The 16333-nt window shown below is 46.4% G+C and overlaps 1 protein-coding gene across 1 annotated transcript in view; it reads left to right on the forward strand.

Moving 5' to 3' along the window:
- The first annotated feature begins 812 nt into the window (after positions 1-812).
- The window catches only part of LOC140631431 (A disintegrin and metalloproteinase with thrombospondin motifs 12-like), a 34992-nt gene continuing 19471 nt past the window's right edge, over positions 813-16333 (forward strand). The window contains exons 1-3 of the mRNA XM_072822838.1: positions 813-2081; positions 8223-8375; positions 15693-15869. Coding sequence (XP_072678939.1) covers positions 813-2081; positions 8223-8375; positions 15693-15869 — 1599 coding nt within the window. The remainder of the gene's footprint in view (positions 2082-8222; positions 8376-15692; positions 15870-16333) is intronic.

The following is a 16333-nucleotide window of genomic DNA, read 5'->3' on the forward strand; positions in this document are numbered from 1 at the left end:
TTGGCCCAGGGCATGATCCCAGAATCGCAGGATCAAGTCCCACATCGGGCTCCCTGCATGGAGCCTGCTTCTTCCTCTACCTCTCTCTCTCTCTCTCTCTCTCTCTCTGCCTTTCATGGATAAATAAATAAAAATCTTTAAAAAATAAAAAAAATTAAATATTTTTTTTAAATCTCAGAATACATCCCAGATCTGTGTACCTGTGTGGGTATGATAGTTGTCCGGCTTAATTTAATGTGATTGCACCTGACACAGGCAAGTGGAAATGGAGCCTTTTTGCCTGGGTGAGACTACATTGGTTATACTGAGTGTTTTCTAAATATAAAGGGGAAGGTTTTTTATAACCCTGGATGGCTCAGCGGTTTAGTGCCACCTTCATTCAGCCCAGAGCATGATCCTGGAGCCCCAGGATCCAGTCCCATGTTGGGCTCCCTGCATGGAGCCTGCTTCTCCCCTTGCCTGTGTCTCTACCTGTGTCTCTGCCTCTCTCTCTGTGTGTCTCATGAATAAATAAATAAAATCTTAAAAAGAAAAGAAAAGAAAACTAGAGGAGCACGGAAACCAGACGTAAAGAGGGGAGAAAACAAGTTTGGCGGGCACAGTTCTGTTTCCAGCTCACCTGCTATGAACCTGAGTGTGAGAGAGACTCCCCAGGTGGCTCAGTGGTTGAGTGTCAGCCTTTGGCTCAGGCCGTGATCCCGGGGTCCTGAGATGGAGTCCCGCATCGGGCTCCCCGCAGGGAGCTTCCTTCTCCTTCTCTGCCTGTGTCTCTGCCGTGTCTCTGTGTCTCTCGTGAATAGATAAACCGGTGCATGAGGGCCGGCACCTCTAGTCCCACGAAACTCACAGCTGTGTCTCTTTTCCAGTGTTCCGTGTCCTGCGGTGGTGGAGTGCGGATCCGCAGCGTCACGTGTGCCAAGAACCATGATGAACCTTGCGATGTGACCAGGAAACCCAACAGCCGAGCCCTCTGTGGGCTCCAGCAGTGCCCGTCCAGCCGCAGAGTCCTGAAGCCCAACAAAGGCGCGATTTCCAGTGGGACAAAGCCGCCGGCATCCCAGCCGGAGCCCCCGAAGGCCACCCCGAAGCCCATCCCGAAGGTTACCCCAAAGGCCACCCCGGAGCCCATCCCAAAGTCCATTCCGAAGGTTACCCCAAAGGCCACCCCAGAGCCCATCCCAAAGCCCATTCCGAAAGTTACCCCGAAGGCCACCCCGGAGCCCATCCCGAAGGCCACCCCGGCGCCCATCCCGAAGGTCACCCCGAAGCCCACCCCAGAGCCCACCCCGGAGCCCATCCCCAAGGCCACCCCGGAGCCCACCCCGGAGCCCACCCCGGAGCCCGTCCCTCCGACTCCTCGCAGCCCCAGGTCGCGGTCCACACCGCCGGGGCCCGAGTCCCTGAGCACAAGCGCCCGGGCGGCGCGCAGCCCGCCTCCCCCCACGGCCCCCGGGGGCGCCCGGCCCCCCCTCGCGTCCGGCCCGAGCATCCAGCCCTCGGGTCCCTCCTCCGCGGGAGACTTTCCCGCCGCGACAGTGGGCGGCTCCCGTTGGCCGCGGCCCGGCGCGCCTGCGTGGGGGCAGGTGACCCCCTCCTACGGCCCCTCGACCAAAGAGGCAGGAGGGGACGCTCACAGCGGCTCCGGGGAAGGCGGCGAACAGTCAGAGAACAGAAGTGAACACGACTCGGTCGCCTGGACCCAAACCCGAGCTCCGGCAGAGGATGCGCCGGGGGCGCCGGGGGCGGAGATGCCCCTTGGGGCGCCCCCAACGCCCTCCCTCGGGGCGGCGTCCCCGCGGGCCCCGTCCGGCCCCGACCCAGGGCCCGCTCCGCCGCCCGCCGAGGGGCCGGGCCCCGGGAGGCCAGCGCGCCCCGCCGCGCCCCCCGCAGGACCCGGGCCAGCGCCCCCCGGCCGCGCGGCCCCCCGCAGCGCCCCCCCGCCGCGGAGCCCGGGGCCCGGCCTGGCCGAGGCCGACGCGGAGGCCCTGATCGCCGAGGGCTTCTTGCTCAACGCGTCCGATTACCAGCGGCTCCCGCCGGGCGGCCGCTCCGCGCACTGGATTGCGGGGAACTGGAGTGAGGTAGGGGCCCGCGGGGACACGGCCGGCCCGGGGGGCGGGGTCCTCACCCAGAGGGGGCAAGCCCCGCCAGAGGCCGTGAGATGAAGGGAGGTCAGCAGTGACCCGAGCCGGGAGGGTTGGGCGAGTCCCGCCGCTGGCCCCAGGGCGGCCGAGCGGGTGTAGACCACCGCCCGCGCTCCTGCAGGCCGAGCCGCCCAGAGGGCCCGCGGGGGCATCTCGCTCGGAAAGCCGACGTCTGCAAAAAATTAGAGAGGAAGACAAACCCTCAGAGACTCCTCTGAGTCTGGGGAGCAAAGGGTTGCAGAAGGCGGAGGTGGGTGGGGGCATGGGGTGACTGGGTGACGGGCACCAAGGAGGGCACATGAGGGATGGGATGAGCACTGGGTGGTATGCTGTATGTTGGCAAGGTGAATTTGTTTTTTTTTTTAAGATTTTATTTATGTATTCATGAGAGGCACAGAGAGAGAGACAAAGGCAGAGACACAGGCAGAGGGAGAAGCAGGAAGGAGCCCAATGCGGGATTCGATTCCAGGACCCCGGGATCACGCCCCCAGAGGAAGGCAGACGCTCAGCTGCTGAGCCACCCGGGCGTGCTGGGAAACTGAATTTAAGTAAAATTTAAAAAGAAAGAGAGAAAGGAAAGGAAAGGAAAGGAAAGGAAAGGAAAGGAAAGGAAAGGAAAGGAAAGGAAAGGAAAGGAAAGGAAAGGAAAAAGGGAAGGGAAGGGAAGGAAAAAGGAAAGGAAAAAGGAAAGGAAAAGAAAAGAAGAAAAGAAAAGAAAAGAAAAGAAAAGAGAAAAGAAAAGAAAAGAAAAGAAAAGAAAAAAGAAAAGAGAAAGGAAAGCTGATGTTGGGACTCTGGTCATAGAACTGTGAGGCAATCCTAACTAGAGTGGAAATTGAAGGTACAATTCCTTAAAAGCATTCTCTAGTTCGGTGTTATCAGCGGTTTTCTTTGCTCTTTGGTCTGTTTGAGTGCTTCCATGAAAAAAAAAAGGTCGTTCTGGCTCATTAAAAGAATTAGAATATGAAGGAAGAAGAAAATAAATATGACGACAGAATGTTGGCCCCCAGTTTCAAGCTTCAGAAATTTGGCTAGATACTTGTTTTTCCATTTCTAGAACTAATTAGTATCCTTTTGAGACTTCAAAATCGTTTTCACCCATTTGAATTTTGAATGCACAGTCTATGAACTTGTTAAAATAATTTGACGACTCAAAAGAGGACTTTGTGGCAAAATAACCACATGTTCAAATTAGTCAGCATCTTTATGACAATCCATGGCTCCTCTCCCTGGCCAAAGAGAAGTGAAATATTTGCAGCTAATATAACTACAGTACATTTAATTTATAAGGCATATTGATTTCCAAACCACTTTCATATCTAGCCTTTTATTTTCTCCTTTTGACAACCCTGAGGAGCAGATAAGGTCTCATTTACGCCAGTTTGCAAATGGAAAAGATAAAGTTGTGGCAGTCAAGTGACTTGCCTAAGGACACAACTGTCAGTTGGATGATGACCCTTCTAACTTGACTCTACTCAATTTGTAAAAAAAAATGCATTATCTGTGCATAAAGCGAAGTGGACCTGAAAACCAAACCAAAGTAAAAGTATATGTTAGTTCTGATGATTGTGGAGGCCAGAAGTTCACTGATACCTGATTTATCTCAAATGTCATCATTTGACTTTGATAGACATAAACTGTCTTGTGAAATACATCATGGCTCACTAAGAATTTGGCAACCACAGTAAAGCCTCTGAGAGCTGTTAATTCCAGGTTGTTTGACCAGAAAAAGGGAATTGGTCCAGATTGCAGTTTCTCAGAGCAGCAAAGGATATTATTAGAACAGAGTGCGACATTTAGCAGAAATTCCCTTTATGATAGGGTTTGGTGCCTCCCCCCTTTATGCATCTTTTGAGACCAAATGTTTAGTACACAGAATTGTCAGAGAGGATCAGGAGTCAGAATGGAAACTTTGGCTTTCCCACTGTCCTGTGATTTTTATATTCTGTCCATTTCTGAAGCTGTTTCTTTCTCACCCCACTGAGATCAGTCTTCCCCAAGCCCTCTGTAAAGACCCAAACAGTTTATCAAGTCAGCGTCACCTCATCAAACTCTGATATCTCCTCTTTATTTCCTGGTTAGTTTAGGGCCAGTGGTTTCCAACCTAATGGTGAGAGGCACTTGGAGAAGACTGGGATGCTTTTGTTTGTTACGGCGATGGGGGCAGGGGGCTGCCACCAACATTCGGTATCCGAGAGCCAAAGATAATGAAAACCCTGCGACATTCAGGGAGGTCTCTTATAAGGAAGAATTGTCCAGTCCAAAATGCCAGTGGTGCCCCAGTAGTCAAGAAAGGAGGACCCTCAGTTACTGCTCTTGGCTCCTCGCTGGCCTGCGCACCTCCAGTCTCTCCCCTGGGCAATGCTTTCACACACCATCACGAGAGATGAGAGATGTAAGACTGCCAAATTAGTCTTCAAAGGAATTTGCTAATCATTCCAAACTCCTGCTCACAAACCTTTACTGTCTCTTCATTAATCAGATAAATCAACTCTGACATCCAATAGCCTTTACGACGTTACGTAACGCAGCGTTGAGAACCTTGGGAATGATGGTGAACATCATTAGCTTCAGCAGATCCAAACTGCTCGGTTTCCCCAGCCTCCTGTCCCTCTCAGCACCGTGCCTCTGTTTGCATTGTTCCCTCTGCCTCGAATTTTCTTACCCATCTCCTCTACCCTTGTGAATCCCGCCTTGATCTTCAGGAGCGAGCTTTGAGTTGCTTCTTCCAGAAAGCCTCTCCTGATCCTTAAGATTAGAAGTAATTTCTAAAGTTCCTTATCATTTGATCCAAAGCCGTGCTCGCAGTGTCTTCCTACTTTCTGTCCTGTGTAGAAGGGCTGCTCATGCTCCCAATTGTACACAACATGTTCTTCTGATTATGATTTCAAAAATTAAAGAATGGATATAAAGACTAAGGTAACACTATAAATAGGCAAAACGTTTTGAAACCAGACTTTCTGGGCTGGAAACCTGGCCTGGCCACCAACTGTATATGTCCTCACATACTGTCTAATGAGGACACTGACAATGCCCAACTCAAAGATCATTAGGGGATAAAAGGAGTAACTATGTGTAAGGTACTTGGGAGAGTATGGGGCACAGAGGGAGCACCCTGGAAGTATTTGCTGTGGTATCTATTTACAAAACAGAAAACCTAGGCGCTGCACAGTGTGCATGGATGTGGCTCTTATGAAGTCAGAAAATCACCTCTCATTGAATCGCCCCATTATCCAGGCAGATGCCCTGGGCCGGGCCGTCATTTATGTGTAAGCTGTGTAGTTGTGTAAGCGGAAGTGACAGTATGATTTTCTATAGCCACTCATGGCAATTGTCATGAGTTTCGGATGCAGCCCTTCTTGTTAGATCTAGTTCTGAACATCCCGAAATCTGCTCCTTGACCTAGAAAATCAACTGCCCCGAGATCACTAGCTGTAATGAGGATGAAGGTTTCCAGGACAAAGTGAAGTCCCTCCACCTCCTCGGGGTCCTCCTTTCCTGTCTGATCCCCTCCTCCCACTTTGAAACTAATACAAGTGACAGCTGATGGAATTCCATCTCACTTCTACTGTGTTCCATGCCTTCCCCCTGTCAGCTTTACCTTGGCACGGTTGTTTGCTGCCTTAGCAGAAGCTGTCAAAAAGGAATTAAATTGTTTCCTCATGAGATCTGAATCTGGCAGGACTAAAGTCAGAGCCCCAGAGACAACACACATTTATTTGCCACATAAATATGGCACAAAGAATCATAAACATCACTTGAGCCTTACCACGTCATCACTAGCCTGGGAATTCGGTCTCACTAGGTCCTTTCCTGGGTTGGAGCAAATAGATTTTTCTATCTCTGGGCCCCCATATCTGGAAAGTGGGATTCACTATCCTGACCTCACAGCTCTGTTGTCTCTAATAGGCAACATTTGTAGAGTCCTGACCATGTGCATGAATCCCTGTGGTCCTGAATAACATCAGGAGTTTTACGGGCTAGGGAGTTAGGAACCTCCAAAAGATCACACAGTTAACCAACTGCAGAACTATAATTGTACCCTGAGTCTCAGAAGGTTAGAGAAAATGTAGGAAAGGTATCTGTTATACCTGTTACGTAGCTGTATCAGTTGCCGATTGCTACAGTAACGCTAGATGACAAGTGACCACCAGACCCCAGAGTTCTTGAGTCTGTGGTCAGCTGGGAGGTTCTGCTGATTGGGGCCCAACTCAGCCGATCTTAGGTTGGCTTGCCGTGCATGGTTGCCTGGTTTAGGGTGGCCTCGGCCGGGTCCTCGGTTCTATTTCACGTGATCTCTCATCGTCCAGCAGGCTAGCCCAGTTTCATTGTCATGGCAGAGAAAGGAGTCCAAGAAAGAGAATTGAAACTAGTAAGTCCTCTTGAGAACTGGCACATCCTCCACTGCATCTTACTGACCAAAGAAAATAAGAACAGCCTTGATTTAAGAGCCGGGGCCATGTATCCCACTGCTTGACGAGAAGAGCTGCAAAGTCCCACTGCAGAGAGAGTGCATGGCCTGTCTGGTGTGGGCCACTAGGGCAAACAACCTATGACAGTGGTCCGTGCTCTCCAGGGTTACCACCTCTACCACACATCCGCATAGTGCAGCACAACCGAGCAAGTGCTGGGGACTTAGGTACACACCAAATCCTAAAGATCTTTAAGCAGGAGAAGGCATTACCTCCATAAATGAGCCAGTCAGTTGGAAAAATGATGACCTAGGTTGTTTCCTACTCTTCCCTTTCTATGATTCTACAGTAAAGTCATCTACCAAGAGTCTGTGTCACGTTATGCATGTGTCCAACACAAGAACTTGCACAAAGTGACACACGAAGTTATATGGAGAATGAAATTGCAGCAAGAGAAATATGGTTTTTATTTATAATGCATCAAAAGGAGCTTTCAAAGATATCATAGATGGGGGATCCCTGGTAGCTCAGCAGTTTAGCGCCTGCCTTCGGCCCGGGGCGTGATCCTGGGGGTCCCAGGATCGGGTCCCACATCAGGCTCCCTGAATAGGGCCTGCTTCTCCCTCTGCCTGTGTCTCTCATGAATAAATACATAAAATCTTTAAAAAAAAAAAAAAGATGTCATAGATGGAATTTCTGCACTTTTTTTTAAAAGCCCAGAGCTGTGTTTCACATGTGTACCAATAGCCCCTCTTTCTGAGGGTGGGCTGGGGAGAAAGGATGCAAGAAAAATCATCCATATGAAAGAACTGAGCACCTAGAGTAAAGGAAATTGAGAGGGTGTAGTTCTCAACATGACCCCATGCTAAGCCTGAGGTCATCGAGAATTACAAAGAAAGAACAACATAATGTGAGGAACGGGCTTACGTTACCAGCAGAGCAGGTGATAAAAAGCACCATGTTGTAACATCCGTCTACCCCCAAGCATGGTCTGAGGACCCACAGTGTCAGCACAGTCTCCACCCCAGACCTACTGACTCAGAATCTGCATGTAGCAAGGTGCCCAGGTGACGCACATGGACACTAAAATCCCAGAGGAACTGCGACAGCAGACGGTGTCCGGCACTTTGGAGGCAGAGGGCCCCAGGCTTACTCCTTTGTCCAGGCAGCTCTCCAAGCTTCAAGGGGCTTCTTCTGCCAGTGACAGTATCAGTCTAACCATGGTTTGTCACAGGGATGAGTGACATGATGTGACGGCAGTGTTCTAACAGGCAGATGCATGGACCTGATGTCCCCTAGGAAGGGGTCCCATTGGTACAAAACTCGACAGGTGGTTTGCCTGCAGCCCCCAGACATTCACACCAGGATAATTTTAAAGAGCAGCAAATTTCCCCTGGCCTCGGCTTTTCCTGTCACATGCTGATTGGGGTTCTCATCACTGGCTGTTTATTAGAATCACCTGGGGCATTTCTGTTTCTACTGATGCCTAAACCCTACCCAGGGAAATTCAGGGTGGGACCCCAGCGCTGGTAGGCTTTTTTTTTTTTTTTCCTAATGCTCTGCGAGCAATTTCAGACTGACAGCTCCTGATTGCAGGGCGTCGCGGGGTATGTCTGAGAAAGTGGCCCTCAGCCTCTGTCCTCTCTGTGCCCCTCCCCCACCACAGTGCTCCACCACCTGCGGCCTGGGGGCCTACTGGAGAAGCGTGCAATGTAGCACCCATGTGGACTCTGACTGCGCCACCATCCAGAAGCCTGACCCCGCTAAGAGATGCCACCTCCGTCCCTGTGCCAGCTGGCAAGTGGGGAACTGGAGCAAGGTAAGTGACCTGGCTCAGCAGTGTTCTGGAGCTGGATAACCTTTTCTAAGCACTTGGAGAAGCAGGTGTGTCTCCTCCCTTCCTCCCTTGCTGCCCCCTCTGCCTTTTTCTCTATACACCTGTGGATGAGTAAATCACGGGCATTACCATAGGCCCAATTGAAGTTACACCATAGTCTTAGAACTCGTACAGAGTTTTTATTAACCCAAGTGTTTGGTTTTTTTTTAAAAGAATTGGTCATGAGTTGTTGTTGTTGTTGTTTTTAAGATTTTTAAAATCTATCCATGAGAGACACAGAGAGAGAGAGAGAGAGTGAGGCAGAGACACAGGCAGAGGGAGAAGCAGGCTCCATGCAGTGAGCCCGATATGGGACCCGATCCCGGGTCTCCAGGATCACGCCCTGGGCTGAAGTTGGCGCAAAACCACTGGGCCCCCCTGGGCTGACCAACCCACATGTTTTTACCTGCCTATAAACTCTCCCCTTCCCAGATAAACTGGAATAAGAAGTTAAATTAGTATGATTAATTGCTTGTCCAACATGCAACATTATTTCTAAATTATTTAAGTGTAGCATTATACTTAAAACTATACATCATCACCTGTATCACTAGGTCATGACTCAGCACCTGCTCACTAAGCAAATGTTTTTTTTTTTATTTTTAAGATTTTATTTATTTATTCATGAGAGACACAGAGAGAGAGGCAGAGACATAGAGGGAGAAGCAGGCTTCCTGCGGGGAGCCTGATGCAGGACTCGATTCCAGGATCCCGGAATTATGGGCTGAGCCGAAGGCAGACATTAAACCACTGAACCACCCGGGTGACCTGAAAGTGTACTTTTTAATCTGCCAGACCCAAAATGAAATAAAAGCTGAAATGTAAGGAAAAAATTGGTCTTTCAAAGCGTATTTCCTGTGCTGATCTTTTGGAAGTGTGATTTTACTGTCTCTGCTCATCTGGCTGTGGTTACTCATTTGCTGTGCTGTCTATATGGTCCTGTGTGAAAGACTGTATCAGGTTTTTGGATATATCAGCCTTGCTGCTTGGGGGTACTAGCCAGCCCTAACCTGGCCTGGGGCTGAGCCTGGGGCTGTGGGATATACCCAGCCTATAGGACATCTGTCAGTGGTGGGGTTGACAACTGATGGGCAGGAGGAGGTGGCGCCTCTTGGAGCCTTCTGTTTGCCAAGCACATCCCAACTAGGATGCCCTTTGGGGCCCCCTTCTCTCTGGGCAGCCAGTTTCTCTTGACAGCTGAGACACATAAGGGAAAAGAAAAAGCTAGCCAGAAGTTTGGAGAGGCTGGTGACCTTTGTAGAAGTTAGCTCCGGTGGCCAGTATCGAGCTCCTATTCCCAGATGAGCAGGACCACCAGATGTCTCACTGGACATCCCCGGTTCTTTATCTGCTTTAGGCTCCTCCTCCCAAAGTAAGGGTCCGATTCTGGAGAAGGGAGGGATAGTAGGGTTACTCCCTGAAAAGATTACCATGCATCCCTTTGATACCCGCCACGCTTCCTTTCTTCTGCTTTCACACCATTTTTCTTTCAGGAAGGAGTGCTGGTTCTTTCTTCTTTTTCTTCCAACTTGTAACAGACTCAAGATCCAACAAAGACTAAGTGCTTTGCTACAAATTCTCTTCACATCCAGAAGAGCCTCAAGAGACCTTTTACATTCCTGACTTGGCCAAATGTTAACTAGTCCTAAAGTTCCACTTGGCTATCTCTGGGAACAATCCTCTCCTTGGAAACTGCACAGCTCGAAGAAAGGGCAGATGTATGAAATCACTCACACTTTTGAAAAGGACACGGTTTAACCAACTGATAGTCAACTGCCCTGACTTCTGAGTTTCTATTATTATGGGTCTTACGTACTTGCCTTCCATTTTTCCCAGGCATATTAACAACTTAGACTTTATCTGAAATTTTGATGATTAAGTGTAATTCCTTTTTAACTACTACATTATTAACCAGCTCATATGGCTGTCTGAAGGCCAAATCATGCACTAGGAGAGATTTGAGGGCCTTCTTCGTTTCACTGTTCTATTAGGACTTTGAAACTCACTCAGAGGCAAACTTCCAAAACCTAGAGTGGGAAAGTAGGCCCTTTGCTTGTCTTTAAATATCCAGAGGGTTTAGATTCTGTGGTGTTGATGGTTCACCTTCTCATAGATACTTTCTCATGGGGAAGAATTCTAATTTTCCTTTGAATCTTCTGCATTATCCCCGCAATCCCCACCCCCAATCCAAAGATGCTTTAGTTCTCATAGGACTGTGGGTCTGCCACAGACCGCTCCGAGCCTGCAGGTAGCAGGGTTACTCACCAACAATCCCCTACCTGTGTTATGGCTTTCTGAGTTGTGGTTGTTTTACTGGCCTTTGTCCCCAGCACCACGTGGGTCCCTGATGCACCTGCTGTGGACGTGCTCCAGTGTATGTGACAGTAGAATAAGGCCTCTATCTTCAAACGTCTACCTTTACCATGTCTAGAAGTGGTCTTTCAGAATGGCTTGCTTCCACTTCATGCATCAGCCTGTCTGAAGCAAATTCAAGGTCATAGTCCTTAGGTTTGTGCCAGAGGCATACTTGGGAAGACAGTTCTGCAGAACTGAGTCCTATAAGCAGTGCCGGGTGGTAGATAGGGCACATCTGGGTTGGCAACCCTGTTCTGTCATGACCAGCATATGACATTGGTCCATTCACCTGAGGAACTTTGTTTCTCTCACCTCTGAGAAATAAAGTGGATCATACTGCCTCTACTTACCTTATAGAGTTATTAAAAGGATCAAAAAGGAAAATTTTAGTGAAACCACTTTGTAAATGGTAAAAGATTGTTCAGATGAAACCCTGAGCAAACTCTGAGCTCCAGATAAAAGTTAGGACTGGCTCTTAGGTACTTACTAACCACTGGCTTCCTGGACTCGGTGTGAAAAGCCTGTGGACAGGTGACAGTAGAGAAAATCCTGTCGACAGAAGGACTGGCTCAAGCAGGTGTCCACCCCAGACAAGGTGCTCAAAGTGGCCATGAACTTTGGAAAACCTGACCTACCTTAGGGCCTGGCACTGGCCAGATACTAACATGTGCCCAACATTACACAAGAGCTTTAGATCATCGATTCCATTATCATCCAGCACAGGATCTTCTTTTTTTTTTTTTTTTTGATGGAGCTTTTGTTTTTAATTGGAAAATTTCTATTTTGGACAAAATGAAATAAAATTAAGGTCTAAATAATTGCAGTAATTATGATTTCAAATGAGTCATGAATAGAGACAATCAATTTAATAAGTTTTATCTTGTAAAATATCTCTCAAAGAAATTCTTAATGGACAATGCACATACACATATATAAATTAATATTAACTACCACTTAAAATTTTGTATGATTGCAATCAATACCTTTAGAGTGAATATATTTTCAGTGATAAATAACATGGCTCATAGAAAAAAAAGGCAAAGAAATTTGTTACCAATTTTAAATTTATTAACCATAATATACTCCTTTGAAAAATACTGAAGGCATTTCTAGGAAAAAAGAAAAGTAAAACTATTGAAAGAACTGTATTTTTTTCTTCAAAATACTGATGACATAGTATTAGGATCAGGTTTGCTGAGTAACATCAAGCATAAGAAAATGTACCAATATAAATATGTTTTATAGGATTCAGTGTACATGAATATATGCAATTTTTATTTATAGAAATATTTTTATTTTCAAAAATTGTTTCTGAGTAGAACTATTTGATAAGTGTCGGCTCATCTGATTGGATTGAGATTTATCATGACTATGCTGAAAGGAAACTCCTCAACTTCAGTCACATGATTAGGGTAACTGTATAATTTGTCTTGCACACCAGGATACATTAGAGAGTAAAAGGGGTTGTTAAATTTGTAAGGACCTTCTTTATAATTCCCACTGAGGAAATGAAAGCTCGGGTGTTTAAATCACTAATGCTTGATCACACAGCTGTTACCAAACGTTCCCAGTTTTAAGAAACCATCCACTGGGGGACACGTCATCAATTTAATGACAGCTTTTCAGAAAGAAAGGGAACACTACACAATAAATATGTACATCAGTTGTAAGACACATGCCAGTTTCAGGACATTAAAATTTGTATGAGGAAAAAAAAGGGAGAGTCGTCATGCAAGAAATTCAGGAAATGACAAAATGAGTTTGACAAGCCTTCTGTTGGGTTTGACACCAAAGTGATGCATCATCCACAGCTCCACTCACCACCGGGGGAACATCCTGATGCCTGCATTTTCTGAAGTTTTGTAAACTGGCGATTTGACAGCCCTTTATTTGCTTTCTGAGAATGAGCACTTCCCTTTTCATAGTTAAGTCTGATAGATCTTGATTATTGCTGAAATGAATCAGAAACATTTTAGCATTTTTTCTTGGAATGTTCTGTCTTCCAACCTAGGGAACATTGCAATTTTATTTTAGCAGTAATTGACTTTTGCTGGAAAGTGAGAGAAAGTGGCAGCCTTTTCTTGTGGTCTTGGGTTTTCAAATATTTGCTAAAATATTTGTATCTATTGCTAGTCTTTCTGTCTTATCCTACTTCTTGCCTTTGTGTTTATCAGATTTTATAGATGTCAATGGCGGTGATATATTTTTTTAGATCTGAGTTTGTAGAAAGGAATTTAATAGAGAATGAGCCCCTTTCCTGCTAAATACAGACCCTCCCTAACTTTGACATATAACATGTTCCCAGGAACTATATTAAAGTCCAATATGCAAAAGTCAAAACACAGCATATTATAAGGGACGTTCTGTCCCCAGCAAGCCAAAATTGAGTAGCAGGAAGGTCATCATATATTGGAAATCACTGCATTTATTTTATTCTTGATATAACTTGTTATATGTCTGATCTGTTACCCTCTCTTGATACCTTTGAGGGTTTTAGATTAAGGAATCCCTAAATAGAGGAATGACAATGAAATAGAAGCATTTAGGACCACAGAAAGCATGAACCCAAGACCATTCTGGTGAGGACTAACGTCCAGACCAGGAGGCTCTCCACAATGGCCCCTGCCATCTGTCTGTCTACCTGTACTCTTTGTCCTAGCATTCTAGCCAGCTTGCTTTTCTCAAGTGAGCCTTCTTGTTTCATAATGCTGTGCCTCTGTATATGCCATTCTGTCCATTTGGAATGTCCCCCACCCTATTTTGCCAACTGAGTGAGCATCTACTTATCCTATATGTTTCAGCTCAAATGTTGGCTCCTTTAATTTAGACCTTTCCTGACCTTTCCAGGTGAAATTGCCTACCTCCTCCATTGTGCCCTCACTAGATCGTGAATAGTTTATGATGTAATCTTTACATATATAATAGGTATATAATCTTCATTCCTTCTACTCATTTATGTAACTCTCCCCTCCTGTTAGATTGGAATATAGAGCTTGGAACTTAGCAAGTGCCCAATAACTGAAAGAAAGGGAAGTGGGGTTATGATGGGGGAAGAGATAGAAGGATGAATTTTTGGTGCTGTTCAACTTACAGTTTTTGGAATGAACCATTTAATCATAAGGGTCTTATGAATCTGTTTAGCATAAGGAAAGGAACAGAAGAGAATATTTTTTTTGTATCCCAATTTAGTATTTGGTTCAACTTGGAAAGCAAAAAAGTATTCTGAAGTCAAAAGAGACTACAAATGCAATGATCCCATACTTTATACCACTCCAGAATGTTGGGATAGTTTCATCCTCTAGTTCATCCTCCTTTCCACACCAATGGAGAAATAGAGGCTGAGAGATGAGAAGGGATTCATCCGCACTCAGGTAGTCACTTGCTGTCAGTCACACCTGAGTGCAGTCTACTGACCTCCCATCTATATGCTCAAGAATTTCACTGTACTTGACTGAACACTCTGTGTGAGTCCAACGTGGAAAATGTATCAGGATGGCTTCCCAAATCAAAAACTACACAAGGGAGAATTGAGATTTCATTTTATCTCTACCAGTGGTTCCTGTAAGCTAAGGGTATTTTTCATTTAACTTGATCTGGTCTGCAGATCACACTAGTTGAACTCAGGGGGAAACTGGAAAATGGGCCTATTTGGTCACAGTAGGGAATTGGCCAGGGTTTCTGCTCTCATTAGTCTGGCTCCTGTCCTCAGCCTGGTCCACAGTTTCCAGGTTAGGAAAACATGAATCCCGTGACTCTCCTCTAGGGCAGTAAGAAAATGAATATAATAATTGGCATTCAGCAAACAAGGCAAAACAGCATTTGGAGTGGGGTGGTTAATTATCCTGCCAATTCTCTCTTGCTAGCTGAACCAGAGGCTGTTTGGAAAAATTGAATGGAAATATCATAGATTTAATGAGTGTCTTCCCTTATTATTTATTTCAGCATATTAATAAAGTTCATTTCTCATTGAATGTGAATACTTTAACAAAAGGGGAATGCTAGCTTGAAAATTAAATTTTGGAGTTGAAGATTGCAGCAACAGATGAAAAATAGGAAAATAAAATCCCATTTCATACTTAGGTCTTGTAAAATTCCCTTGTCCTAATAAAGAACCCATTTGCTTTACCACAGGCTATTTCCCAGGAATCTGTTTTATCAAACAAGTGGGTGCTTTGAATGGAAATTATTAGCATGCTTCCTCATTTGTTCTGTGGCTGATTTCAAACAGTTACTTTTTCCTTTGTGTACTTACTACAAGGCAGAAAAGTAAGGTTTTTAAATTTGTTTTTGGGGGGTCAAGATGATGTTTGGCGAGTATCATTTATTTCTAAGAAACTAAACATTCAATTTATGGAAGTGTTAGAGCATCAGTTTGTCCCTTGTCACATGGGCCAGCATCTTTCTATGTTACAGCCCAAGGGTTGAAGTCAGGTGGCTTGGTACAATCTGCAAGTGGCGGAAGCAGGGGGAACTGTACTTCGGGGTGTACCTCTATGGAAAGTTTTGAGGAATTTTCGTTCACCATCCAAAACCCTGTGATTATGACTACTCCACTATAGCCAGAAAGAGCATAATTTTTCACTACATATAGAGGGAGCCAAACATACCTACAGCAAAGGGCACACTTTCCTGCTGGCACATTCTCTCAGTCAAAATTGAGAACCCAGTTCTCATACTTCCACACCTGTGTTTTCTGACATAGGCAGGCCCATCTTTGGATGCAGCTTGAGTGACACCCTCTCGAGGAACCGTGAGGGAAACAGTTCACTTGAGCTGGACTTAACCCTTCTTCATGACTGGAAGCCTGGAATTTCATGGTTCTCTGCAAACCCTTGTGGAATTCAGGGGATTGAAAGCCTAACACCAGGGACTCAGATATCCCCTTTTGTCTCCCTCTCCAACCAGTGCTCCAGAAACTGCAGCGGGGGCTTCCAGATCCGGGAGATTCAGTGTGTGGACAGCCGGGATCACCAGAGCCTGAGGCCATTTCACTGCCAGTTCCTGGCTGGCATTCCTCCCCCACTGAGCAGGAGCTGTAACGTGGAGCCCTGTGAGGAGTGGCAGGTGGAGCCCTGGAGCCAGGTATGGCCTCCAGATACATCATCCTCACAACTAGGCAGATGTAAACTGATGTGTTACCTTGTGAGTCTAGAAGTTAGTGAAGACCACATGTGCATCATGACAATGACTGGCCTCCATTCAGGGGCCCACCACTGTAAGGAGGAAGCCTAACGGGCCACCTTGAAGACTATGTTGTGTGCTTGCAACTGTGACAATTCAGTGTTTTATCACAAGCCAGTCTCCAAATGGATATACTGGGGAACTGGGGTCCATGTTGGGGAAATGTACACGGACCACTCTGATAAGACCCCAGTTAGGGTCTCACATGTCTCAGCTAGGCCTCTGCAATTGAGTGGGGGTCATGGCCAGATCCTTTCCACACACAGTGCATTTTACAGTTCCACCTCTCAGTTAAATGCCCAGATCACTGTTTACACAAATAGAAGGAAGTGTGTTTGTGCCTGTGTGTGTGTCCTCTGGTTTGT

The sequence above is a fragment of the Canis lupus genome, chromosome 4 (assembly GCF_048164855.1).
Source record: "Canis lupus baileyi chromosome 4, mCanLup2.hap1, whole genome shotgun sequence".
NCBI lineage: Eukaryota > Metazoa > Chordata > Mammalia > Carnivora > Canidae > Canis > Canis lupus.